The sequence below is a fragment of the Pipistrellus kuhlii genome, unplaced genomic scaffold (assembly GCF_014108245.1).
Source record: "Pipistrellus kuhlii isolate mPipKuh1 unplaced genomic scaffold, mPipKuh1.p scaffold_m20_p_14, whole genome shotgun sequence".
NCBI classification, from domain to species: domain Eukaryota; kingdom Metazoa; phylum Chordata; class Mammalia; order Chiroptera; family Vespertilionidae; genus Pipistrellus; species Pipistrellus kuhlii.
Window position 1 is genome coordinate 9,124,555 of NW_023425449.1, and position 26,634 is coordinate 9,151,188.

Sequence of the window (26,634 nt, forward strand, 5' to 3'; positions counted from 1 at the left end):
CTGAATACACACGTGCGGTCAGCCCTCTAGCCGGCTTGGCTCAGTGGATAGAGCGTAGGCCTGCGGACTGGAGGGTCCCAGGTTCGATTCCAGTCAAGGGTACATGCCCGGGTTGTGGGCTTGATCCCCATCATCTCTGAAATCAATCAATATATATATATTTTAAAGTGAGATCACACTACAGAGCGATTCACAACACACGAGGCCTCAGTGTCTCCGTCTGTCTCTGCGTAGTAAGCCCACGGTCAGGTCCGGGATATATGATGGCGACTGGCCAGACGCCAGCCTCTCAGCATCTGTGAGGTCCCTGGCTCCAGGTTGGCATTTAACGTTTCATGAATAAACATACAACCTACTGAAGGAGAAGAGGAGGAAGTGACACTGCCCATTTGTGTTCGAGGCATAACAGAGTGGGCAGGTAAGGAGACGGAGGATCTGGACTGGAACCTGCTGATGCCCATTGTCTGGACCGTGTTATATAAGCACACAGCAGCAGGCTGCCATGTCTGCTACCCATGCAGCTTACTGGTAGCATTTGGTACAACTTCAGGCCTATCTTTCCCAAGCCCTTGCTACCCTTGCTACATGACTTTGGAGGCAAGTCTCATCATTTAAAGAAATTCTAGAAATGCATATTCCTAGAGGGAAAAAATTTTTTTTTTCTGCATCAGCTACCTGATTTCTAACACAGTGCATGTCAATCTAATGTCAGTGTGATTGCACGTCCACCAGGTACTGACTTTCTAAAGCGATTCCTCTGCAGATGGCAGCGTCCTGGGGCTGCGTAGGGAGAGGGTAAGGGAAGCCCTGTGTACAGCCAACCTGGTCTGATCATCTCCCGCTGGTGAGCGGCGTCCGTTCTTTCAATAACAATTGCAAGTGCCCCGATTGCGAGAGAGAACACTGGAGAACACGAGCGAAGGGACCCGGAAAGCTATGAAAGATGCAATGTCTGGCTGAGCCCCCAGGGGCGTCCTTGGTTGGATGCACCGACTGCAGCGGCCGTGATATGATGGTTGAAAGGCCGATGTGGACACCAGCATGGGGACGGGGGCATTGAAGGCTGAGAAACGGGTGTGACTGCATCATAGAGACCACCCCCCGAAGACACACCGGGGTGTTGGCGGGCTTTGAGCTCGGGAAACAAGAATGACGGGGAGTTTCCCTGTCTCCTGATTTCTCATGCATCTTGGGTGAGAGCCAACGTCTAATCGCACGCAGCAAGCTTGGTGATGGCGGCATTCAAAAAGAAAGCAAGGACAGGCCTGCCAGAGAGGATGCACATTCCCGTGGCCAGGGGAGCGTGGAGCTGACACGTGACTCCCACCCCTTTCTACTTTCTCTGCTTCATCAATCGGCCTGTGGCTTTAGCTCAGCCCTTCCAAGCCAGACCTGAGTGCAGGCATTGCCAGGCAGCAAACTGAGCTGCTCATTTGCAGCCTATTAGCCTACGTGAGCCCTGTGCCAACACATTTATGCGGAAACCAGGAGGCTGGGAACGTCCGGAGAGCTCGGGCAGCTGTCGGGTGCTGGGCCAGACAGTCTCTCGAGGCCCTCGGCAGCGTCCACGTTCGGCAGGGGCACCCTCCTCTTCCAGGTTCCTCGTGGGATCCAACCAGTAGGAGATGGGCACCGGAGAGGTCCATCTGCCCTAGCGGGCACAGTTCTCTGTGACTCCTCGACTCCCTCCTCCTGCCAGGTGCTGCTCTGTGACACTGATGGTGACTTCCTTTGCAGGCATTCACTTCGCATCTCGTTTAGCCTGTTAAAAAGGGCAGCACAGGGAAGTGAGTGCCCAGGAGACAGCCAGAGGCCTCCCATTGCGTTAGTCTCCCGAGAGGGTTACACACACACACACACACGCACACGCACACGCACACGCACACGCACACGCAGAGGCGGGAAGGATGGCCCCCGGGAACCTATGTGCGTGTGCTCCTTCTCGTAGGCTTCTCTGGGGAATCTCTCACACCACAGAGCCTGGCATGGGGCGTGCTCAGTACAACACTCCCGAGGGAGTGAACGCATAAGCAGAGGTCCATCAGAGGGTAACGAGAAAGGTTCCCCAGTTGGTTTCAGTAGTTAAGGGTTTGAGCTTTGGAGTCGGGCAGACTTTGACTAACATCCTGACTATATAATTTTACAATGGACAGGTTTTTCCTAACATCTCCAACCTGTAGTTTCCTTGCCTGTAAAACGGGGATTCATAACAGTACCTTTCACAGAAGGCTATTATAAGGATTAAATAAGATAACTCATGGAAGGTGCTTAGGCCATGGCTGTAACTGAATAAAAATGAAAGAAAAAAAAAAAGACTTAGTAAGTACCCTGTTTCCCCGAAAATAAGACAGTGTCTTATAATTTTTTCTCCCAAAGTTGTGCTAGGTCTTATTTTCAGGGGATGTCTTATTTTCGGGGAAACATGGTATAATAAGTAAAAAAAAAAAATAGGACAGTGTATCCTCTTCTAAGTGAAGATACTCTAAGGATAAAATTCCAGACTTCGTATTAAATACTAAAATGTTGACTAAACTGTAAGTTCTTCAACCATATGCACGCCCCCGCCCCCTTAGAGAGGAAACTTTAGCTGGTGAGAGCCTCTGTGCCTCCCGCTCACTGGCTCTGTGCCTGGAGCGAGTGTGAGACTCGCCCTGTGAGTGTCTTCACCGAGGCAGACAGAGACGGGCCACACTCCCACCCAGGGACCGGCTGTCCAGCTGCAGAGGACACATTCAGCAAAGAGCCTCCCGCTGTCCCTGCAGAGGCCTTCCCCTTTCCAATGTGGACCGAGGAGTGGGGGCAGAGGCAGGCGGACAAAAGCCTGGCTCTTTGGCCCAGAGAAGGCCTGGTTTATCTCCAACAGGCGGATTATCTAAGAGATCCGCATGGGGTGGGGCAGGGGGAGTGAGGGTCGGCCGAGGCTGTCCTCAGGTCTGCATTATGGCTCAGCTTCTCCTCCACCAGCTCCTGCTTCCAGCCCTCCCCCCACACGGTATAGATCCTGTCTCATGTCATCTCCGAGTCTGCTTCCTGGGAAACTCAGGCAGGCTCTGATCTGCACGACCAGCTCCCAAGGCATGAGCATCTCCCCGTGCGGGTGTGAGTTACTGACGACACATGCGTGCTGTTTATGCACTACAGCCCCTGCACGCGAGGCAACTGCTTCATCGGGAGTGCTCCCAAAGACACGGTGGGCTGTGCTCCCCTGGAGAAAAAGAAACCGCTCTGTGGTCTTTATTAACCGATGACGTGCAGGCTTCTGTCATGTCGCACAGACCCCGCCAGGTGGCTGCTGCTGGTGACGGCGCTGGACGTGGCCGGTCCATCCATCCCACCGGCCGCGGTGAGTTTCGGCTGCTCACTGCTCACAGCAGCACCCTGCCTGCCTCTGATTGGATCCCAAGAGGTTTCACCCTAATTCCTGGAGGTGGCCCCGGCCAATGCCTGATGGTAGGGAACACACAAGAACACACTTTGCCTCCAGGAGTACGCATCTCTGGTGCCACTCATGCTCGGAGTTCCCGTGGGATCAGGCTGAGGCTGAGCTGTCGCCGTTCGCTGGGCTGATGTGTCTGCTGAACCTGGTCCTCGGCCCCACCCTGCTTCCTCACTCGTACTGGTTTCACCTGAGACTTTCTTTCTTTTCTTTTTTTAAATATATACTTTATTGATTTTTTTTTTTTTTTTTTTTACAGAGAGGAAGGGAGAGGAGAGAGATAGAGGGCTAGAAACATCGATGAGAGAGAGACATCGACCAGCTGCCTCCTGCACATCCACACCAGGGATGTGCCCGCAACCAATGTACATGCCCTTGACTGGAATCGAACCTGGGACCTTTCAGTCCGCAGACCGGACACTCTATCCACGGAGCCAAACTGGTTTGGGCTCACCGGAGACTTTCAATCACTTGGGTGAGAATCCTGATTGCAGACCCTGCTTCTAAGGAACATGACCTAAGGTCATACTATAAGTGATTTAAAAAAAAAATTTTTTTTTAATTTATTTCAGAGAGGAAGGGAGAGGGGGAGAGAGAGACAAAAGCATTCAATGATGAGAGAGAAACGTTGATCAGCTGCCTCCTGGACACCCATCCCTGGGGATGGAGCCTGCAACCTGGGCCTGGGCCCTGACTGGGAATCGAATCGTGACCTCCTGGTTCATAGATTGGCGCTCAACCACTGAGCTACACCGGCCGGGCTAGGTGATTTGAGGGGTATTTAAGGGTGATTTTGACTACATGCAATGTTAGTATTATTCACTGGCTGCATGAGAAAGGATTTCACTGTTCTCCTCTTCACGCCCCCCAGTGCCCAGCTCGGTCTGGGACACAGCAGGCTCTGTGTTGGACTCTGGCTGAGTACATGGATGGAGGGGCGTACAAGCGCCACCTGTGTCCGTGTCCCCTTGCTTCACAGCCGTGGTCAGCGCTGTCTCAGGAGTCAGCCTACACTCGGCTCTTTCACGCCTGAGCTGGCACCAGGGCCAGCAGTGCCGCCTACGGGTTTATGTTTCCCTAACAGCAGCGACGTCATACAGCCCCACAGCCACACTGGTTTCCTGAAGAAAAGTGTGGCAATTACGGGGCTAGTTCCATCTGAGCTCAGGTGTTCTCGCGTGGAAGCGCCGAGGACTGGGCCTGGCGGGGGGACACAGAGGCCTTATTGAAGTGGGCCAGGCTGACGGCAGCGTTTCCCCTAAACGGCCGAGAGTTTCCAGGACGGAAATGTAACGTTTCTGAACGGCCTTGCTGCTTTCCTTCGAGCGGTTGGCAAGGTCTCACAAACAGTCAGTAAAGACCGTGTTCAGAAAATGTTCTGCTCTCTGTTTCAGTCTGTTTTTCTAAGCTTAAATATCTGAGCAAATACTCAACAGTCGGTTGATTCTTAATTTCCCAGCCTGTTTAGGTAAAGAGTCAAAGGCTATGAGGCAGCCATTCCCAGAACTGCCAGAGAACATGTGTGGTGGGAACCTCAAGCATAACCTTAAATCTGTGCAGCAAAAGCCTGCACAAGGGAACTATTCAAGGGATACGCTTCGAGCCAAACAGACCTGGATTGAGTACAAGGCTTTGCCACCCATCCCTTTGCGATCACAGACCTGCTGCTCTAAGCTTTGAAACTCAGTCAGTCCCCTTCCCTGAAATTGGGGAAATAATACTCGATTCTTAGTGTGTTTTTTTTCTGAGAGAATTATGCATCTCACTTAGCATGAATAGGGTGACCAACTTCTCCAGGTCTACCCAAGACTGACCTGTTCTAAACGGAAAGTCCCAGGCCCCAGGCAGGTGGCTAAGCTGGTTAGAGCATGGTCCCGCATACCAAAAGGTTTCAGGTTCGATTCCCTGTCAGGGCACATACCGAGGTTGTGGATTTGATCCCGAGTCAGAGCGTGTATTGGGAGGCAACCAATCGATGTTTCTCTCACATCGATGTTTCTCTCCCTCCCTCTCTGTTCTTCTCTCTGAAAATCAACAAGAACATATCCTCAGGAGAGAATTTAAAAAACTGGCAGTCCCCTATTCTGGGAGCCTCCCCAGGACAGTGAATCACCCCAATGATAGCCATCAACATTAATTATACTCGCAAAAGGATGCCAGGCAAACAAACCAAATTTATGTAGAAAACTCTACTTCTTCTGAAACTATGACTATTGCTACTACTACTCCCCCCCCCCACGTGTGTGTGTGTGTGTGTGTGTGTGTGTGTGTGAATCTGAATCTTCACCCAAGGATGTTTTCCCATTGATTTTCAGAGAGAGAGTAGAAGGGAAAGGGGGGGAGACAGAGAGAGAAACATCGATGTGAGAGAGACACAACTATTACTATCAATACTTTTAAATAACATCAATAATCGCAACTCCAGAAGACATGCACTTGGATCAAGTACCAACTGGATCAAGTCTCCCAACGATGGGCACAGAAGGTTCCATGCCACAAGCAAATCCATTCTCAAATGATGACAGGGTATTGTATTTCGAAAATTAAACACCTGGGATGACAATGCGTTTTCTCGGAAGCATTTAATGAAGAAGCTTTTGCGTCTGAGGCCTCAGGGGGAAGGTGCCCACCCCTGTAGCAGCAGCTCCCCTATTAGGGGTCGGTCATCACTGCAATGTAGTTACAACCTGGTCACTTCAGGCTTCAAGCCCAAATGAGAGAAAGAAGACAGAAGGGGAACTACAGCCAAAACTGGTTTGGCTCAGTGGATAGAGCGTCGGCCTGTGGACTGAAAGGTCCCAGGTTCAGTTCCGGTCAAGGGCATGTACATTGGTTGTGGGCACATCCCCGGTAGGGGGTGTGCAGGAGGCAGCTAATCAATGATTCTCTCTCATCAATGTTTCTAGCTCTCTATCCCTCTCTCTTCCTCTCTGTAAAAAAAAAAAAAAAAAAAAAAAAATCAATAAAATATATTTTTTTTTTAAAAGAAAGAAAAAAGAAGGGGAACTACCGTGTTTCCCCGAAAATAAGATATCCTCCAAAAATAAGACCTAGCGCATGGAAAGATAAGACATCCCCTGAAAATAAGATCTAGCGCAACTTTGGGAGAAAAAATTAATATAAGACACTGTCTTATTTTTGGGGAAACAGGGTACAATGCCAGATTATTTTATCTAGGAGTTCTGAGAACTACATTGCTCTGCCCTCCCGTGAGAAAAAAAGCAACGCAGATACACGAAATAATTATACCGTTCTGTTCCTCCGGGTCTGTGGCATTTTGTCTATCCCAGGTGTTTTCCCCTCTGATGTGGTTTCCAGCCAGCCAGACCTTTTTATGTAGCATCCCACCCTCTGGACTTAATGACAGGAAAAGAAAACGTGTCCTTATTGTAATTACTGGCTTAAAAAAAAAAAAAAATCTCATGGCTCCCAACTCAGTGATGACAGAAGCCTGTTTGGCACCTTGAGCTTTTTCAGCCCTCTGCACATTCAGTCCTTCTCCCACTTCTGAAAGTCTCATTTTGTGAGTTTCAGCACCACCGGCTTGATAATGGGCCACCTCCTGCTTCTCACCCCGTTTTACAGCTTTTCCATTCTTCCCTGGCCTTGTTTCAATTTCTGCAGGTTGAGTCCTCTGGGAATCATTGATTTTAGTCCTCTTCCTCCTGCCTCTTTAATGAGGAGTCCTTCATAGGCTGAAGTCTCTCAAGGGGAACCAGATTGACTGTGATATCTCCCCCGTAGCCTCAAACCCAGATGGACTTTTTTTTTTTTTTTTTCCCCTGGGGGGTTTAAAGTCAAGGCCCCTGCTCAATAGGGTGGAAGTGGGGATGGGCTGGCTGCTCCGGGGAGGCCTGGACTCAAGACTGGCCTACACCTGCTCAGCCTCTTCCCTCACTGTCCCCCAAAATGGAAACAGACGTTCTCAGGCTAACGCTGACTTTGCAAATATATCTATGCCTAACATGGTAGGTCCCCTTTCAGTCCTTTGCAGACAACTAAGAAAAAAAGGCCGAGCTTACAATTTGTCAGACAACAATTTTTCAGTGTAACTAGTATTCTAATCATAAAAACAACGCATAGTTATGGCAAAGGAAATTCAGGGTGGAGAGGGGCATAGTGAAAAGCAACACTTGCTCGCCCTGTCCGGTGTGGCCCAGTTGGTTGACTGTCATCCTGTGCACAGAAAGGTCACCCATCCGATTCCTGGTCAGGACACATGTCTAGGTTGCAGGTTCGATCCCCACTTAGGGTTCGTATAGGAGGCAGCCAATCGATGTTTCTCTTTCTCTCTCCCTCCCTGTCTCCCTAAAATCAGTAACAACTTTCTTTCTTTTTTTTTAAGTAACACTTGCTCCTATGCTCTGATCTCCCCAGAGGTGTTCTGTGCGTGATTTTATGGAATATGGCTGGATTTCCTAAGATAATAGGAATGGAGGACCATCTCACCCTCTCTCACACTCTGTACTTCCTGTTTTTTAACCATGGCTTGATTATACAGAGTGTCCACCTTATCATGATCTCTGAACATATAATAATCTGGCCACTCAGTATATATATATATGTATATTAGAGGCCCAGTGCATGAATTCATGCATGGGTGGGGTCCGGCCAGCCTGGCCAGGGGGAGGGAACATGGATGGTTGGCCGGCCTGCCTACTGGTCAAACTCCTGGTTGAGGGGGCAATTTGCATATTAGCCTTTTATTATATAGGATATACACTGAGTGGCCAGATTATTAGGCGTTCAGAGATCATCACCATCTGGCCTCTCAGTGTATATTTATTGTTCACTTGCTTGCTTATTTTCTATGTCTTTATGAGATGCTGAAAATGCAGGAAGCTTTGGTCCAGAGCCTACGAGACAAGCCGGGAAGAAAGAGTATGGCCACGGCCCTAGATGGATTAGGAGGAAAGCCCAGGTCCTTGGACAGGTTCTAGGTAGCTGAGAGCTGTTTCAATATGAGATGGCCCTGCTGAAAGAAACGGAAATCCAAGGTAACCTGTCTTGTGAACTGACACCTGCGATGGAAAACCTTGGCCACGGCCACGTCAGGGACCCAGGACATCTGGTGGCTGCTGAGCTCGCAGCCTAGGAGACCGCTGATGCATTGAGCAGCATTTACCACTGAAGTTATCTGCTCCCCGATCTTAGCTTGGAAATAGTTCAATGTAGCCATTGTTCACTGAACTGTGAACACAAAAGCAGCCTGGTCAGCTTATCAGTAAGAGCCATCTGCCCTCTGGTGCTTTGTGTGTGTGGTCCTCACTCCCTGGCCATAGTTTCCGCTGCTGCCATTGCTGTGGTCCCAGGGCCTGGCTCCGCTGGGCCAGACTTTGTAACAACAGGAGATCCCAGAGTGCACGTGAGTGTGGACTGAGGACGAGCTCTTCCCCAGCTACCTCGGAGTCGCTATTCCCATTTGTGGACGGGAGACAACAATATCAACATTTCAGAGTCACTGTAGTGAGATAATATCGCAATGTCTTAGCGGCCTAAGCTACATCTAGGAGGACTAAGCACAACTAACTGGCTTTAAACTTTTTAAAAATATATATTTTATTGATTTTTTACGGAGGAAAGGAGAGGCATAGAGAGTTAGAAACATCAATGAGAGAGAAACATCGATCAATTGCCTACTGCACATCCACTACTGGGGATATGCCCGAAACCAAGGTACATGCCCTTGACCGGAATCGAACCTGGGACCCTTGAGTCTGCAGGCCGATGCTCTATCCACTGTGCCAAACTGGTCAAGGCTGGCTTTAAACTCTTATATTCCATAACCAGAATTCATTTGCCGCTGGTGAGCGTGTCAGCTGGTGTAACCTCTTTGGAAGACTGTTTGTTAGTGTCTGTCAAAGTTGCATATATCCCCATCCTACGGAGCCAGCAACGTCACTCCACATATGTACCCCAAAGAAGTGTATGTCAACAGAAGGGCATGCACAAGAATGTTACATGGAAACAACCTAGGCGTCCTTCCACATAGGATGTGGTATGTACAAGGGAAGACTCCTCAGCCATAAAAGCAATGAAACGTTGCCATTTCCGATAACATGGGTAGATCCTGAGAGTAACATACTAAGTGAAATAAGTCGGATGGAAGAAGACAAGAACAGTATGATTTCACTCAGATGTAGTATGTAAAACAGAAAGCAGCAATGAACCAACAAACAAACTCATAGATACGGACAACAGAACAGTGATTACAGAGGGGAAAGGGGTATGGAGAGGATGAAGAGGATAAAGGGGGGGTCAAATGTATGGGGAGGAAAGGAGACTAGGTTTGGGGCAGAGAGCACAATGGAGTAGAGAGCTGTATTATAAAGTTGTACATCTGAAAATTACATAATGGTATTAACCAATGTTACCCCAATAAATCCCAATTTTTAAAAGGTTTAACATTTAAAACACACACACATGAACAACAACAAGATAGTAATAGCTGTATTGTTCATAATAACCCCAACTGGAAACAACCCAAATGTCCTTCCAGTAGAATGAAATATACATATGAAAACGAGGAAATGTTGCCACTCACAACAACATGGGTAATTCCCACTGGCATTAATACCGGGCAAAAGAGTACATGTTGTATAAGTGCCTTTATAAAAATCTTGAAAATAAGCAAAACTGGAGTACAGTGCTGGAAAGTGGTTACGTTGGGGGAGGGGCGGTGGTGACTGGGGAAGGGCATAGGAGGATTTCTGGGGTAGTGATAATATCTTCATATGGAAGATGGCTACATGGGTGTGTCACCTTATAAAACCCATTGAGCCCTGGCTGGTTTGGCTCAATGGCTAGAGCATTGGCTTGTGGACTGAAGGGTCCCAGGTTCGATTCCCATCAAGGGCACATGCCTGGTTTATGGGCTTGATCTCCAGTAGGGAGCGTGCAGGAGGCAGCCAATCAATGATTATCTCTCACCATTGATGCTTTTCTCTCCCTCTCCCCCTCTCTCCCTCCTTTTCCTCTCTAAAATAAATAAAAATGTTTTGTTTTGTTTGTTTAATTCATTGAACTGTGACTTGTGGTTTTCTCTGTATGTATGTTCTATGTGGTAGGTTGTATTATTGCTCCTGTCTCTCCACCAGGGACAGAGTATGCGTCCTTGCTCTATGGCTGTAGGGCTTGTCCTTGTGTTGTGCTTTGGCCAACAGGAGGTTGGTTGGTAGGATGTGAGCAGAGACATAAACGTGTTTGAACAGTTTGATTTCGCCCTCTTGGGTTTCTGCTGTCAGAGAGGAAAATATTTTCTATTTCCGGGTTCTTCTGGCTGGTTTAAGAATTAAATGGACATGAGACAGATTGACAGGAGAAAATCAAGTTCATATCTACTGGGATCTCACAGATAACGCAACCTGAAGAAATGACCAAAGCAGGCAGCTTTTATACTTTTTTTTAGACAAAGAAACCATAAATTCATGAAGAACTGACAAGACTAAGAAACGTAAGCTTGGGCGCTCAATTAGTGAGATCTAAGCAACGCTGTGTACACAGCCCTCACAGCCGGGAGTTTCCCTATCTCGGCGATGAGCAGTCTCCCTGCCTCCAGATGGGAGGGCACCTTTACACACGAGATTTATTTCCTGCTTTCAGAGACCCAGGACAGTCAGCGTGCTCTTTTTGCACCATCTGTTTCTTAAGTAACTTTAATAAAAAATAAACAATATAGCCCTAGTCGGTTTGGCTCCGTGGATAGAGCATCAGCCTGAGGACTAAAGGGTTCCAGGTTTCGATTCCGGCCGAGGGCACATGCCCAGGTTGTGGGCTCGATACCCAATAGGGGGCGTGCAGGAGGCAGCCAATCAATGATTCTCTCTCATCATTGATGTTTCTATCTGTCTCTTTCTCTCTGAAATCGATAATAAAAATAAATAAATAAGAAGAATCAATATGCCGAAGTGGCATATTTTGGGGCAGCCTTCCCTGAGCCCCAACACAGTCAGAGTCTTGAGGAGAATATACCTCAGAATGCTGCTGCTCTTTTGGCCCGATTCCCAGAACAATACACAAGGTTCTGTGAGGCCTGGAGTTCCGTCAGGTTGCCACTGACTATGAGGAGGAAAAGGATTGCTATTTTAAGCCCGTGACTGTCGAAGGGCTTTGTCATGCAGCATTATCACGACCATAGCTGACTAATACACATTCTTCTTCAGCAAAAAGTATTTTCAGATCTCTATGCCCACCCCCGCCCCCCATTCTAATCGTCGCCTGTTTCATTCAAAGTCACTGGCGCCCACCTCTAGCACTTACACAGCAAATTCCGGTCAGACAATTACTAAATGCAGCCCGGTTTCCTTGTCTATCAAATGAGGATGATGTTTACTTCGCAAAACGCTCTTGGGAAGATTTACCGAACTAGGAGATCCAAAAGCGTTCTGTAAACCTCAGGACACAATGTTACAGTGATGGATGATGGGGCAGGCAGGGAGGTGAAAAAGCAAATGTGTGCGCCACGTCACGCACCAGGCACAGCGGCTTCCTCCCTACCACACACATCCTGGCTCAGAGGGAAAGGGCACAAGTGTGGGGAGGAGGCTAGGCTTTGGGGCAGGTGGCAGGGCCCATCCTGCAGCTTCTGAGTGTAGTTCTGTGGGGCCCAGTCTGCCTTGGGAGACAGCACTGATGGTTAGGCTTCTAGAAGGCCAGCTGATGCACAGGCAATGTAGGCACCAGGATCCCCAGGAAGGGCCATTGTGATCCTTAAATCTTCTCCCTACCCATTACCGTCTACTGTATCTGAATGGCCACCATCAGTTTTGTATACGTAGTTGGGTTATGGGCCCAGCCAGCATTGCTCACTGGTGGAGCATGGACCTATGGACCATATGGAGATCATGGATTGATTCCTGGTTGGCGCACATGCCTGACTTGCAGGCTCAATCTCCAGTGTGGGGTCTGCAGGAGGCAGCAAATGGACGATTCTCTCTCATCACTGATATATATTTCTTTCTCTCCCTCTCTCTCTCCCTCCCTCCCTCCCTCCCCCTTCCTCTCTGAAATCAATGAAAATATATTTAAAAAATAATAATAATTGGGTTATGGCACTGTGTGCCTCAACCATCCCTGTTCATCCATCCTGCCTTTCTTATAGTGCTTCTCAGTTTACAAAGAGCAGGCCCATCTGCTCTCTCATTTTGGCATTATTTCCACTGTGTGGCTAAGGAACCTGAGACTCTGAGAGATTGATTCCTGCAAGGCTACTTCCTTACTGAGTGCTAGAGCTGAAGTTGCAACAGGTCTTTTGACCAAAGCTTAGAGAGGTGGTGTACTGATGTGAGCAGGAATTCCATCATTAGATGACCAGTTGTGCCTCAGAAAGCAGAGGGCCTTGGCCTGAGAGGACAGGACCAGTAAGTTATAACAGGGGAGAGAGGGAAAATGAGTGTGGAGCATACAGTGAGCAGTGGACTTTGAATGGAGGTGGGAGATGGGAAAGATGAGGAAGCAGGAGGGAGACAGAGAGTGGAAGGAGAAAGAGGCTGCTGAGTCTGGGCTGGCCTCCCAAGGACATTCATTCCCATGGGAGGAGCATTTCCCAACCAGAGCTGAGAGGAAGCAAGGGTCAGCAAGGATGCCAGCGAGGCCAGGGACCCCACCGTCCTACTTCCTTCCCAACAGCAACATTCTGCGGCAAGAGTCCCTCCTCCTGGGGGCTTTGCACAGCCCGCCTGGTCCTCTCTCTCCTTCCCTATCTACTCCCCATGCTGCCAACCCCTAAAACTGGCCGACTGCCTGGCCTACAGTCCTCAAGATCAAGATGGTGAGACCTGACACGGGAAAGGCGATCCTTGAACAAAGCTGTCTTTAAGCAAACACCCCTCCGTTAGAGTGCCAACATCAAGGACCCATTTCAGCTGATTCAACTAAACCTAGCAACCCTCAAGGGCAGGGGGTGGGGTAGGTATTGCATCTTGCTATTTTGTTTGCAGCAATGTTCACATGGGTGAGGCAGAGAATTCTCATTAGCAAGGTGAACCTTCGCTGTATTTTTCCCAAGGGCACAGTCTCTCCTTCTCCCCAGGCCCAAGTTGGTGTGTGGCTGGGACCTACCTACCTCTGTGGTCCGAAGGCCGTTGTGTTTCTGGGTCAAAGTGCCTGCGCCAAGGCTCTGAGGATTGGAGCACTGGGTCCCACAGCTTGTCTTCTTCTCTGGGTTGGATATTCCAGCTGGGGCTGTAGATCGGGGCACACCATTGGAGGACGGTCCATCTTCCAGCACACCTGGGGGAGGGAGACAGGGCATGGCACTAGAGCACATGTGTCAAACACAAGGCCCGCGGGCCAAATCCGTCCCGCCAGGCCTTGCAATGTGGCCCACACCGCGCTGTCATCACTGCACTCCGCTGCGTTTCCATCACAATGACAGTTTATGACTGTTCAGTAAACCATTCGGCCCGCGATTTAGGCTGGATTTTAGATTTTGGACCCTTCTCTGATTGAGTTCGACACCCCTACACTAGAGTCTTGCCACAAACAAGCCCCAAGAGCATGGAAAACTTTCAGCCAAAAAGAAGGAGAGTCACCAGAAATCCCACCATGCCAAGTAACCCTTTTCGATAAGAACATGTGTTTTGTTGTTTTGTTTTACAAAGATGAGATGTTTAAAAATAAGTTTATAACCTGATAATTTCACTTAATATTATACATCAATGGCATTTCCCCATGCCATTAAATATTGTCATGTTGCTTCTTGCACGGTCTGCTGTTATGGGAATATGTCACCATTTACTTTACTAATCCTTTCTAGTTGAATATATGTTCTCAAAATAAATGTTACTCTGATGAAACTCTTCGTAGTTAAATCTTTATTTTTAATTACATCCTCAGGATGGATTCCTAGAAGCGGATTACTGGTTCGAAGGTTATACAGTTTTTTACATAATTCCCATAACAAATGCCAAGAAACGATAGAATACGTGTACATACACAGCCTGAAACACAGGAGGAAAACTAGAGGGAGGACTTCAAGGATAAAGAGCAGCATACAGCACGAGGGAGAGTGGGAGAGGGAGACCGGAAGTGGGCAGGGGCTGTGTGATAGGAAGGCCAGGAGCAGCCAGGTGTGTTGTCCCCTCTACTCCTGCACCAGCTGAGGCCAGTCAGCAGGGATGGAGCAGTCCATGTGATATAATAAGAAATATGTATTTGGTCTTCATCCCTACTTCTTGGCCCAGAACACCTTGTCATTTCCCAAGTGATAGAATGAGAGAGCACCTTTGGTGATGACCTCTGTCTTTGCTCCTGGCTCCTAGAATCCTTGGAACTTTGGGAGCAATAGGCAAATTTGGCCGAAACCGGTTTGGCTGAGTGGATAGAGCGTCGGCCTGCGGACTGAAGGGTCTCAGGTTCGATTCCAGTCAAGGGCATGTACCTTGGTTGCGGGCACATATCCCCAGTGTGGGGTGTGAAGGAGGCAGCTGGTCGATGATTGTCTCTCATTGATGTTTCTAGCTCTCTATCCCTCTCTCTTCCACTCTGTAAAAAATCAATAAAATGTAAATATTTAAAAATAGACAAATTTGTTCTAATGAGGCAACACATGCCCCCCCATCCCCACAGCCTCAGGATGAGAGCTGATTGCCAGAAAGACTTAACCTTGATCAGGAGCCTGGAACTTTCAGTCTCACCCCCCACCTCTCGGGAGAGGAAGAGGAGCTAAAGGTTGAGTTAATAATTGATCACACCTAATGATCAACCCCTCATAAAATCTCCTACATGATGATGTTAGGGAAGCTTTAAGGTTGGTAAAAGCACCCCCAGGTGCCAGGAGGATGGCGCACCTCAACCCCAGGGGGACAGATGCTCCTGCACTGGGGACTCTTCTGGACCTCGCCTTACCTACCTCTTCATCTGGCTTTCCATCTGTACCCTTTACATTGTCCTCTACCGTAAGTGTAAGTAACTGGCCCGGGGTTCTGTGAGTCATTCCAGCAAATGATCTGGCTTAAGTATTTCTCAGAGCAGAAGAACAATGTGAAACCGAAATAGCCTACCAAGTACTTGGCAGGATAAACAAAAAGAAAACTAGCCTAGATAGATCTTGGTGAAATTTCAGAACATCACTGAGAACAAGAAACGCCTTAGAAGAGGACAAAAGTCAGGAATGAGGCTGACATCACTGTTTGCATCAGCAACCCACGGATGTAAGAAGATGGAAACCCTGTGTTCAAGATTTCAAAGGATATGCAGGTGGTAAGGCCTTTTTCAATGTATGGCTATGTTCACCCCTATAAATCTCCAATTACCCCATTGCCCTGTTGCTGAGAGTACATGAAATGCAATATTACCCAACCCCTCACCCTAAACCCTCACAGACACTGAATATCTCCCTTTTTGTTTCCCATCTTTGTCGGGTGAAGAGGCAAAATAAAGTATCTCATTGCCTGAATTTACATTTCTTAACTTACTAAAAAGTCAAGACGTGTAACTTCTTAATAATAAAAAATATTATATTATTTGTATGCCTATTACCTAATTAGGTGTTTGTTTTTAAATTGCCAAATCATTTGCCTATCTTCCTTTGGGGCATTCGCCTGTGTTTGTTTGCTTTTCGTCATGCTTCAGGAAAACAAACACAATCCTTCCCCAGAGTGTTGAGGTGGCATCAGAAGCACAGTGTGTCTATGCTGAGTGGGGGAGGGGTGGCTGAGGCTCCAGTCCCAACGCGGAGGAAGCAGTGAGCCAAATGTCACATGCCACCAGTGAGCCCGTGTGTTACCCACCTACTCTGCAAACTGCTCTCAGCTGTGGCCCTGGAGGAAAATCAGGGCTCACAACATTGGGAGTCACAGCAGAAAATGCCTGGCCCAGAGTTCCTGACTGGCTGTGGGTTCCAGATGGACAGAGAAATGGGTTCCTACAGCTGGGCTTACCCCAAATCCTTGCACCCACTTCCTCCACCAGCCAGCAGTCTGAACCCCTTTTCTTCCCATCTCCTCTCCATCTGGCACCGACAGGGCCTCAGATGCCTGCGTATGGGCAGCCCCGCACACGTATTCAATCTTCACCTTGGCTGCTCCCTCTAACAGCTGGCCCTTGGCCCAGGGGTGTGCAAACCTAGAGGATGAATTAGTAGACAAGGCCCATGAGGAATCTGAAATAGGTGTGCTGTGATTTGGGCTGCTGATTCCAGGGCCCGGAACCCACAGAAGAGTCTGGAACAGAGCTTCTCAGTGTGGCCTGGGCAATCGTTGGGGACAAAAACCTAACCTAACCGTGGGGGGTAGTCTTATACAGCGAATATAGGCCTAAACCTATGTTTTAACTGTAAAGTTAGGGGGTCAGTCTTATACACTGGACTTATATGGTCTGGAAGGACAACTGCAGCACTCGCCTGTCAAAGTTTATTATTATTATTATTATTATTTTTCATTTTTATTAAATCTTCATTGTTGAAAGTATTGTCACAGGTGGCTCTGTCAAACAAGACGAGGGTATTGAGCTTGTCCCGAATTCTGCCTTGGGAGCCCTTCTTCCTTTTGGCCTTGTCCCTGGACTTGTTCTTCTAGCTGGACTCATAATAACTAATAATAAACTTATTTCAAAGGCCACGGGGCCTCGCCAGGAGGGCTACCGTCCCTGCAACAAATCCCCAGCCTGTCCTATCCGCACTTGGCCGTGGGGGCTGGTGGTGGAAACGGCACCCCGTCGTACCCAGCAGCGTGCAGGAAAGACGCCTGCCAAGAACAGCTGGGGCAGAAAGGACAGCCAGAGGAGCACGCAGAGTCCTGTCTGTCCTTGGGGAAAGCAGGCCTGAAGTCTTTTCTCCCCAAACAGACACCCAGGAGGCAGGTAACACGCTGATACACGGGGAGGCAGCCAAAAGGGAAAGCCAACGTCTCACCTTCCTGTTCCCTGCAGACGCCCTTAGAATCTCTCCGTGTTCTCTGAGGGCTCCCCTTCCCTGTCCCCCTTGGATCAGATCGGCGGCACCTTCCTTTCTCGAAGTTTCCACCGCTGCTGTTTTATTTTTTGAAATTTAAGAATTGCCCAAGCTAATCAACACATCCTCTAGCCTCTAACTATCAGAGCCTACCCTGTGCCTAGTGCTGTGTGCCACGAGAGGATAGAAAACACTTACCCCAACCCCCTCTGCTTCTCTTGTTTCATTGGGAACTTGACAGGTTATGTAAGAATGACGGAAAACTAGAGACATGCGAACTTCCAATAACAAGCTATCATTTATTACCCACCAGAATGGCAAGAGTTAAGAAGTCTGCTAATATTACATTGAAAGGGTATATGGGCTGCCCTCACCAGTTTGGCTCAGTGGATAGAGCGTAGGCCTGCGGTCTGAAGGGTCCCAGGTTCGATTCCGGTCAAGGGCATGTACCTTGGTCACGGGGCACATCCCCAGTGGGGGGTGTGCAGGAGGCAGCTGGTCGATGTTTCTCTCTCATCGATGGTTCTAACTCTCTATCTCCCTCCCTTCCTCTCTGTAAAAAAATCAATTAAAAATTTTATTTTAAAGAAAGAGTATGGGCTAATGGTCCTCTCCTATATTGCTGGTGGGAGTACAAAGAGAACTATCTAGCTCGGAGGACAACTGGCAGAATCTATTTGAGCCGCAAACACGCACACCTTGATGCCTGGGCATTCCAGTCCTCCGTGCCTTCCACAGAAACCCCCCTCCATTGCAGCGCCTGTGTGGGCCTCTCTGGGCCACCGTACCAGGGGAGAGTGGAATCGATGTAGCCATCGTCAGTTGGATAATTAAAAAGCTGTGGTTTCCCTAGATTATGGAATTCTACTGTGGGAGCCCGGAGCAGGCTGCCCCAAATGATCTCCCAGTGGGATATGGGTGACTTTGATCTAAAGTTTCTTGACAAGCAGCCAGTGCCAGAGGGCAGGCCGGCCCTCCCTTGTCTCCTGATGCAGGAAATACATCTCCCCTGGGGAAGGTGCCCTCCCTGCTCTAGGGGGCTGAGAGAGACACCCTGTGTGAAGGCCTGGGACATGCAGTGGGGGCGGGCTAGAAGGGGTCAATGGGGGGAAAAGGACATAGGCAATACTTTCAACAATGAAAATTTAATAAAAATTATAAAAAATAAAAAATAAAAATAAATGACACCCTTATTGCTAGCATGAAGGAATCAGGGCCAGAAAGCTTACACAAACAAACCTTGCTACTCCTTCACTAACTTCCTTCCCAGGCCCAAACGGTGTTGAGATTCCTCACTAATGAGCAGCCAAGCCTAAGTGTCTTTGTCCTATCACCGCTTCACAAATGTATTGTTTCTTTGTTTAAAAAGGATAACTAGCCAACTTGTTCATTTCTCTGAGCCTAATTTATGATCTCCTGTGGGCATGCATTAAATTGTGTGTATTTGTTTTTCTGTTCATCTGGTCTTGTGTGAATTTTATTATTAGTCCAGCCAGAAGAACTGCGAAGGGGAGAGGGAAGACTTCCGCCTGCCCAATGCTACACAACAGCCTAAAAGTAAAAAGAAGATTTATATACATAGATAGGCATCTAATGAATAATAATAATTTTTTTAAAAGGCAAGTAGATGGTAAAAAGAACTTTCATATGGGGAAAAACTATTATACACCATGTTATCATAGTTATATATTTTATGCAGAAATACATATACACACGTGTGTGTGTGTGTGTGTGTGTGAAATAACAATATTATCTCTGAGGAAAAGAAGGGGACCAAAATCAGAGGGGGAGAGGGTTTCATGGGGCTTTGTCTGTAATCTTCCTACTTTTTAAATATATTATTTGTGAAATAAAAGTGATTTTTTTTTTAAAATAGAGCTACCGTATTTTCCGGTGTATAAGACGACTTTTGAAATGAAAAAAAGTCAACCGAAAATCGGGGGCAAAAGACCAAAATTGCACAAAAATTACCTGCAGATCTTGACGGCAAAGTAAGTCTTTTCTTTGAAGTGGGGGGTAGTCTTATACAGCGAATATAGGCCTAAACCTATGTTTTAACTGTAAAGTTAGGGGGTCAGTTTTATACGCTGGAAAATACGGTATGTCATATTCTGCTTTTTCTTATTAGCAAAGACTTTGTACCCACCCAGAGTATTTGCCTGTGTAATTTTTAGTTACTAGATTATATTTAATTATCAATTATTCTATCAAAAATAGTAATAAAATATAAAGATACAAGAACAATAAATAAATAAATAAATAATAAATAAATGAATAAACAAGAACAATCTCCAAAAGTCCATACCTTGCTATTCGCCTAATTCACAAAGACAGTTCCATCACTTACAGTGGAGAGAGACGAGCTCTCAGTCTGACATCTGGGCGAGGCAGCCGTGGAGGCCCTGCTCCCCGAGCCTGGCTGTGCCGCCCAAGGACAGCTCGGAGGAGAGAGATGCTGGCTGGTCAGCCGAGAAAGACAAAGACCCAGGGGACAAGTCCAGGGACAAGGCCAAACAGAAGAAGAGGTCCCAAGGCAGAGTTCGGGACAAGCTCAATACCCTCGTCTTGTTAGACAGAGCCACCTGTGACAAACTCTGTCCCAACACTGACGGATCGATTTCATGAAGTTGTATTTTTCAAAATGTACAGTTGTTGTGTAGTGGTGTCCAGCAGGAGGCAGTCTCCCCTCTTCCCTTAGTGAGTTCTTCTAGCTGGACTAATAACAAAATTCACCTAAAACCACTATGTATAAGCTCATAGCCCAGCTGTTGTCTCTGAGACACTGAAGACCTGAGGTCCCTCAGCAAAGGTCCTATGGGCCAGGGCAGCCCTCAAGAGCTCCTTAGGAGAGGAATCATTCCACTCGTGTCAAAGCACAGAGCTCACGTGATTGATTGACACCAGAAACACCAAAGGCCGGCATGCCCAGCTGTTGGAGAAGATCCATGAACAACAGGCCCCGCCAGCTGTATATTTTGAAAAATACAACTTTATTAAATCAATCAATCAATACAATGAAAAGATGAGCTTGTTTGGAGGTTCTAGCAGGGGAGCACAGCTACTCGTATACCCTTGACCAAAGACTGGTCCTCTCCTCTTGGGGGAAAGTCGTCCTCTTCGACCGAGCGTGCAGCTTCGGGAGGGACGCACATGGATCGGTGAGGGAGGTGGGGGACACCCACCTAGCCAGCCAGATCAGCCGAATCAACCCTGGTGATCAATGGGGTGACAGATGTTGCAGCCAGATCGCCCTCACATCCCAATGAAGAGTAGATGTCTGACCGTCTGTATGGCAGTCAGTAGTGTTCACTGAGACACCCTAATAGCTAATGTGGATGGGTTACAATACAGTTGTTCATAAGAACCCGCGGGTTGCTGACGGGACTGACACCAGCCACAGTGAGTCCTCAGGAAGGAGGGGACTGTGGAACAGGGCGTGGAAAGAAAGCCCGGGGGTGCGGCCTGAAGGCTGATAGAAGAAATGAGATGAAATTCACGCTCATGGGCCCCTGCTGAAGGCCAGCCCCACGCTCAGAGCCAAGGATGCGAAGAAAGGTTCCTGAACCAAATGGTAACGCAGAGCGTGGTGTGGAGTTTAGTTCCCAGCTCCATCTCATTGTCCCAAGAGCTACTGTCCCAAGTGCTACTGTCCTCCTCATGACCCCTGTTTTCCAGAGGAGGAAACTGAGGCTCAGAGACGGTGAGTAACCTGCCTGAGAGCCTGGAGCTGATGCCAGCGGTGGGGCTGCCGTGCAGGCCTGCCAGAGTCCAAAGCCTTTGTTTTCATGCGCACTTTGTTTACCCACATCATCGAAGAAAGCTCTTCAGTGAAGCATACGCTTCCTGCCAGGGCCAGGCAAGGAGGAGACAGCTGGTGTCATCAAAATACATGAAAGGCTTTTTGTTTGTGGTTTTAACCCTAATCCGAATTTCCAAGGTCCTCCTCCTCCAGGGCGGAGAGGAGCTTTCTGGGTAACTTGCCAGCAGGGGCAAGTAGGTCATACAGAGGCACAGACAGTGAGATGAGTGTATTTCATTCACCTTCCTTGGCGTGTTTCCTACCCCTCAGTCACCTGCAATGGTTCTCCTGCCCAATGCTCAGCCCTCGGGTCGTCCACTATAGACTCACAGTTTCTTCCCTAACCCCCAGGAGCCACAGCCAGGCTCGGTCCCCCACAGCTCCTGTGTCAGGGCAGCAGCCAGGTGGCCCCTACTCCAGGTGGGGGTCTAGCCCTCAGCACCTTTCTGGAGGGACCCCCCCCCCCCCCTAACCTGCTCCCACTCCCTCCCCAGGCCTTCACCACACTCTGGTCCTGGTCCATGGGTTATGCATATATGCATGTAAGTTCTTTGGTTGATCCCTTCCTGTTTCTCTCCCCTTCCCTCTGAGATTCATCATGCTTCCTTCTCTCTGGGTCTATTTTGTTTGTAAGTTTATTTTGTTCCTTAGATTCCACATACAAGTGAGATCATGTGATATTTGTCTTTCTCTGACTGGCTTCTTTCACTTAGCATCATACTCTGCAGGTTCCTCCATGCTGTCTCAAAAGGTAAGTGATCCTTCTTTTTTTCTTTTCTTTTTTTTTTATAGCTTAGTAGATTTCCATTGCGTAATGTATCACAGTTTTGTTTTGTTTTTATCCACTCATCTACTTGGGATGATTCCAGATCTTAGCTATTGTAAACAGCACTACTATGAACATAGGGGTGCATATATTCTCTCTGATTGGTGTTTAGGATATACTCCTAGAGGTGGGATATACTCTTAGAGGTGGGATCACTGGGTTAAATAGCAGTTCAATTTTCTTTTATGTTTTTAAGAAACTCCATATGCTTTTCCACAGTGGCTGCACCAGTCTGCATTCCTACAAACAGTGAACTAGGGTTCCTTTTTCTCCACATCCTCACCAGCACTTGTCCTTTGCTGGTTTGTTGATAGCAGCCATTCTGGCAGGTATGAGGTGATTATCATTTTAACTTGCATCTCTCTGATGATCAGTGAATTTGAGCATTTTTTCATATGTCTCTTGGCCATCAGTATGTCAACTTTGGAGAAGTGTCTATTTAGATCATTTGCCCATATTTCAATTGGATTGTTTGTCTTCCTTTTGTTAGGTTGTATGAATTCCTTATATTTTTTGAAAATTATCTCCTTATCAGATGTATCATTGGCAAATATGTTCTCCCATACAGTGGGCTCCCTTTTCATTTTGCTGATGGTTTCTTTTGCTGTGCAGAAGCTCTTTATTTTGATGTAGTCCCATTTGTTTACTTTTTCCTTTGTTTTTTTTGTTTTGTTTTGTTTTGTTTTGTTTTGTTTTGCCCTAGCCCTAGGAAATGAATTGGCAAACATTGCTACGAGAGATGTCTGAGATTTTGCTGCCTATGGTTTCTTCCAGGATTTTTACAATTTCATGCTTTACATTTAAATCTTTTATCAATTTTGAGTTTAAAGCAAAGGTCATAGCAAGAGACTGACAGCAATACAGTCATAGTTGAGAACTTCAACACTCACTGATTTCACTGGATGTATCTTTCAGACAAAATATATACAAGGAACAGTGACCCTAAGTGATATACTAGATCAGATGGACTTGACATTTACAGAACATTTCACCCCAAAGCTTCAGAATATACATTCTTCTCAAGTGCACCTGCGGCATTCTCAAAGATAGGACACAAACTAAGTATCTACAAGTTCAAGAAGACTGAAATCATATCAAGCATCTTCTTGGATCACAATGGCATGAAACAAGAAGTCAACTACAATAAAAACACTCAATGCCGAAACCGGTTTGGCTCAGTGGTAGAGCATTGGTCTGCGGACTGAAAGGTCCCGGGTTTGATTCCGGTCAAGGGCATGTACCTTGGTTGCGGGCACATACCCAGTAGGGGTGTGCAGGAGGCAGCTGGTCGATGTTTCTCTCTCATTGATGTTTTTAGCTCTCTATCTCCCTTCCTCTCTGTAAGAAAAATCAATAAAAAAAAATTTTTTTTTTTTTAAAACACTCAAAAACTTTCAAACACTTGGAGGATAAATAGCATGTTATTAAGCAATGAATAGGTTACCAATGAAATCAAAGAAGACATAACTTTCTGGAGAGTGCAGGATGTTAATAGCTTTTTATTCTTTATTCAGTATCTCTGAATCTAACACCATTTTGAGACTGAATCTCTTGGGGCTCTCAGTGTCTGTGAGTTAAATTATTTAAATTCATGTTTACTCAACAAGCATTACTGGCAGCCAGCTCACTGTGCCCAGCAGGAGGGCACTACAGTGGGGCAGGCACTGCCCTGGGAGTCAGGCAGGCCTAGGATCAAGACCCAGCTCCAACTTTGCAAGCTGTGTGACCCTTCAGGAGTGACTAAGTAATAACACTTCCCTCTCCTCCTTTACTGTGTCTATACTGTGTCCACCTCTGCTATGATTCCTACCATTTTACACACGAGAACTCGGTGCCTCAGAAAGGCCAAAACAACCAGCCAGCCAGTGGTGGAGCCAGGGCTTCAGACCCAGATCTGTGTGACTCCAAAGATATCCATTTCCAACTACTGTCTCTGTCACTGCCCCACTACGTCGCCTCCCTGAGCCTGAGTTTCCTGGGGTATAAAAGAAGAGATATGATATCTGCCTCACAGATTGATGATCCAAGAAAAAGAGAAGGTAAGCCTGGCTCTGAGCCTGGCACACAGTGGAGCTCACGTCCCAGCTTCCCACGCCAGGCACAACATGGACACCAGGTGAGTGAAAGGAAACAGAGAAAAGCCATACGAACAGGAGAGTGTCAGCAAAGATCACCTTTGCCACGTCCACAGCCCTGGCCCAGATCCAGTCAGGGTGTAGCAACCCCTACAGGGTCTAAGGCCAGAGACTAGGGGAACCCAGAAGGCCAACCAAGAGGTCAGAAGGTTGAGCTGAGGCAGGAGCCCCAGAGACAGGCAGACTGCTGTTACATAGGGTTTGTTCACTGCAGGTTATTCGAGGCCTGACGTGTGACAAGGATGAAAAATAAAGCTTCGTTGACTTAGTGCTTTAGCCTCTGTGCTCCTTCATTCTCTACCCCCACCGCCATCTCCTTTTCTCACTTAAACCAGATAGCTGGCCGAAACCGGTTTGCCTCAGTGGATAGAGTGTCGGCCTGCGGACTGAAAGGTCCCAGGTTCGATTCCGGTCAAGGGCATGTGCCTTGGTTGCGGGCACATCCCCAGTAGGGGATGTGCAGGAGGCAGCTGATCGATGTTTCTCTCTCACTGATGTTTCTAACTCTCTATCCCTCTCTCTTCCTCTCTGTAAAAAAAATCAATAAAATATATTTAAAACAAACAAACAAACAAACAAATACACACAGATAGCTGCCCAAGCTTGCTCATTGTCCCTTGTTAAAATATCTGCTTTTGAAAAGAACTGACATAGAGATCTTACCATGACTCAATGATCCAATATAACTTTAAATGTTATCCTTCCTAAAAATAAATAAATAAATAAATAAATAAATAAATAAAGCATCATATTAGCAAGCCCTCCGTGTCTCTCCCTCCTCAGGAGGACAGGTCATGTGGAGCTTACCGAGCCACTGGGCCCGATTGTGCCGGAGAGAAGTAAGAGGGCCCCGCCAGGGAAAAGCGGGCCGCGGGGAACAGTTGGTGCCGTCCTGAGTGTTTACTGCACCTCCCTGTGAGGCCAGGCCCTGTTCCAGGCCCGGGAGGCAGCCGGTAAGGACTGAGACTCCGTCCTTGCCACTTGGCAGGACAGCTGGGATGCGGGGAAGAGAGATGTCCAAGAGGTACTGCTGGTGAAAAAGAACAAAACAGCCAGAGGGAGGCCGAGGCCGAGCCCCGAGCGGTCACACGGCCCTCGGTAAGGGGCTGGACAGTGTCCTGTGGGCCAGCGCCCTGGGCCAGCCGAGGGTCCCCGTGAAGGGCTCAGGCCTGGAGGCAGGGCGGCCAGCCAGGAGAGAGCCTTGCTCCTGGGGACCCGCCTCCCCCAGAGGGCTCCGTCGTGGTCTGAGTGCACTTTTGACGTGACTGTTTTCCCCGCTGGACTCTCCACATTGGAAACTTCTCCGAAGGCTGCAGCTGGGAACCAGGCCGCTGCAGAAAGATGGCTTTGGCCAAAATGCACACCTACTCAGTGCAGCTGAGTGCTTGGGAAGAAGGGGGTGAGGTGGGGGAGTAAGACAATAGTAAATAGCCAAAACCAGTTTGGCTCAGTGGATAGAGCGTCGGCCTGTGGACTGAAGAGTCCCAGGTTCAATTCCAGTCAAGGGCTTGTACCTTGGTTGCGGGCACATCCCCAGTGAGGGGGTGTGCAAGAGGCAGCTGATCGATGATTCTCTTTCATTGATGTTTCTAACTCTCTAATCCTCTCTCTTCCTCTCTGTAAAAAAATCAATAAAATGTATCTTTTTAAAAAAATCTTTTAAAAAAAAAGTAAATAAATCAGGGTAATCATCCATAACCACAATCTGGATGGAAAGGTTTCCAGTGACCGTTTCAAAAGGATGCGGCCAGAATGAGCAGGATTCAGCTCGACAGCCTCTCACTCTGCAACTGGCTGCTCACGTCTCCGGCACCTCTCCCGCAGCAGCCACGCCGGACAGAGGTGTTCTGCCGGAGGCACACACCAAACTTGGGTTGGGCAGACTGGATTCTGTGTTTCTGGAATGCAGGAACTGGCTCTCACATCCCCCATTCCTGTCTTTGCAGCGTTCCCTGGCTAGCTGTGAAAGCAGGTTTAAGCTCCCTTTATTATATTTTATTTTTCTGAGAAGTCAAGTTCAAGCTCCCACCTTGGACAAGTCCTTGCAATGCCCTGGAAGCAGGTACGGTTGGCTTTGACTTAAATCATGTTACTCTCCTGGATATTTACGAAAGGAGGCGGCTTTTCCGATGGAGGAGTTTGGACAGCATCCTCCGTAAAGTCAATAACCTGCCTGTGTGGCCTGGCCCCGCCCTGAACGCACAAATGCCACTGAGACAGTGCTGCTGGGCGTGGTGTCACAGACACAGGGATGTGATGCCGGAGAAAAACCAATATCCTTTCAGGGGTTTTCCTCTAACTCGGCTTTTTCTTCAAGGTTCCCATCCTAAACATCTAGGTCTGACCTCATAAATATATATATATATGTTATTGATTTCAGAGACAGAAAGAGGGAGAGAGAGATAGAAGCATCCATGATGAGAGAATCACTGATCGGTTGCCTCCTGCACACCCCCTACTGGGGACTGAGCTCCCAACCTGAGCTGGGAATTGAACCATGACCTCCTGGTTCATGGCTTAATGCTCAACCACTGAGCCACACGGGCC

At 47.9% G+C, this 26,634-nt stretch overlaps 1 protein-coding gene across 2 annotated transcripts in view; it reads right to left on the minus strand.

Moving 5' to 3' along the window:
• Window positions 1-253: 253 nt before the first annotated feature.
• BAALC (BAALC binder of MAP3K1 and KLF4) overlaps window positions 254-26,634 on the minus strand; it is a 41,963-nt gene continuing 15,582 nt past the window's right edge. Inside the window, exons 2-3 of one of the 2 annotated variants that reach the window (XM_045581345.1) lie at window positions 13,496-13,666; window positions 254-1,762 (exon numbers count right to left, since the gene is read on the minus strand). In XM_045581345.1, the coding sequence (XP_045437301.1) occupies window positions 1,758-1,762; window positions 13,496-13,666 (176 nt within the window). In that variant the 3' untranslated portion in view covers window positions 254-1,757. The remainder of the gene's footprint in view (window positions 1,763-13,495; window positions 13,667-26,634) is intronic. The other variant, XM_036436650.2, reaches the window with a different exon arrangement.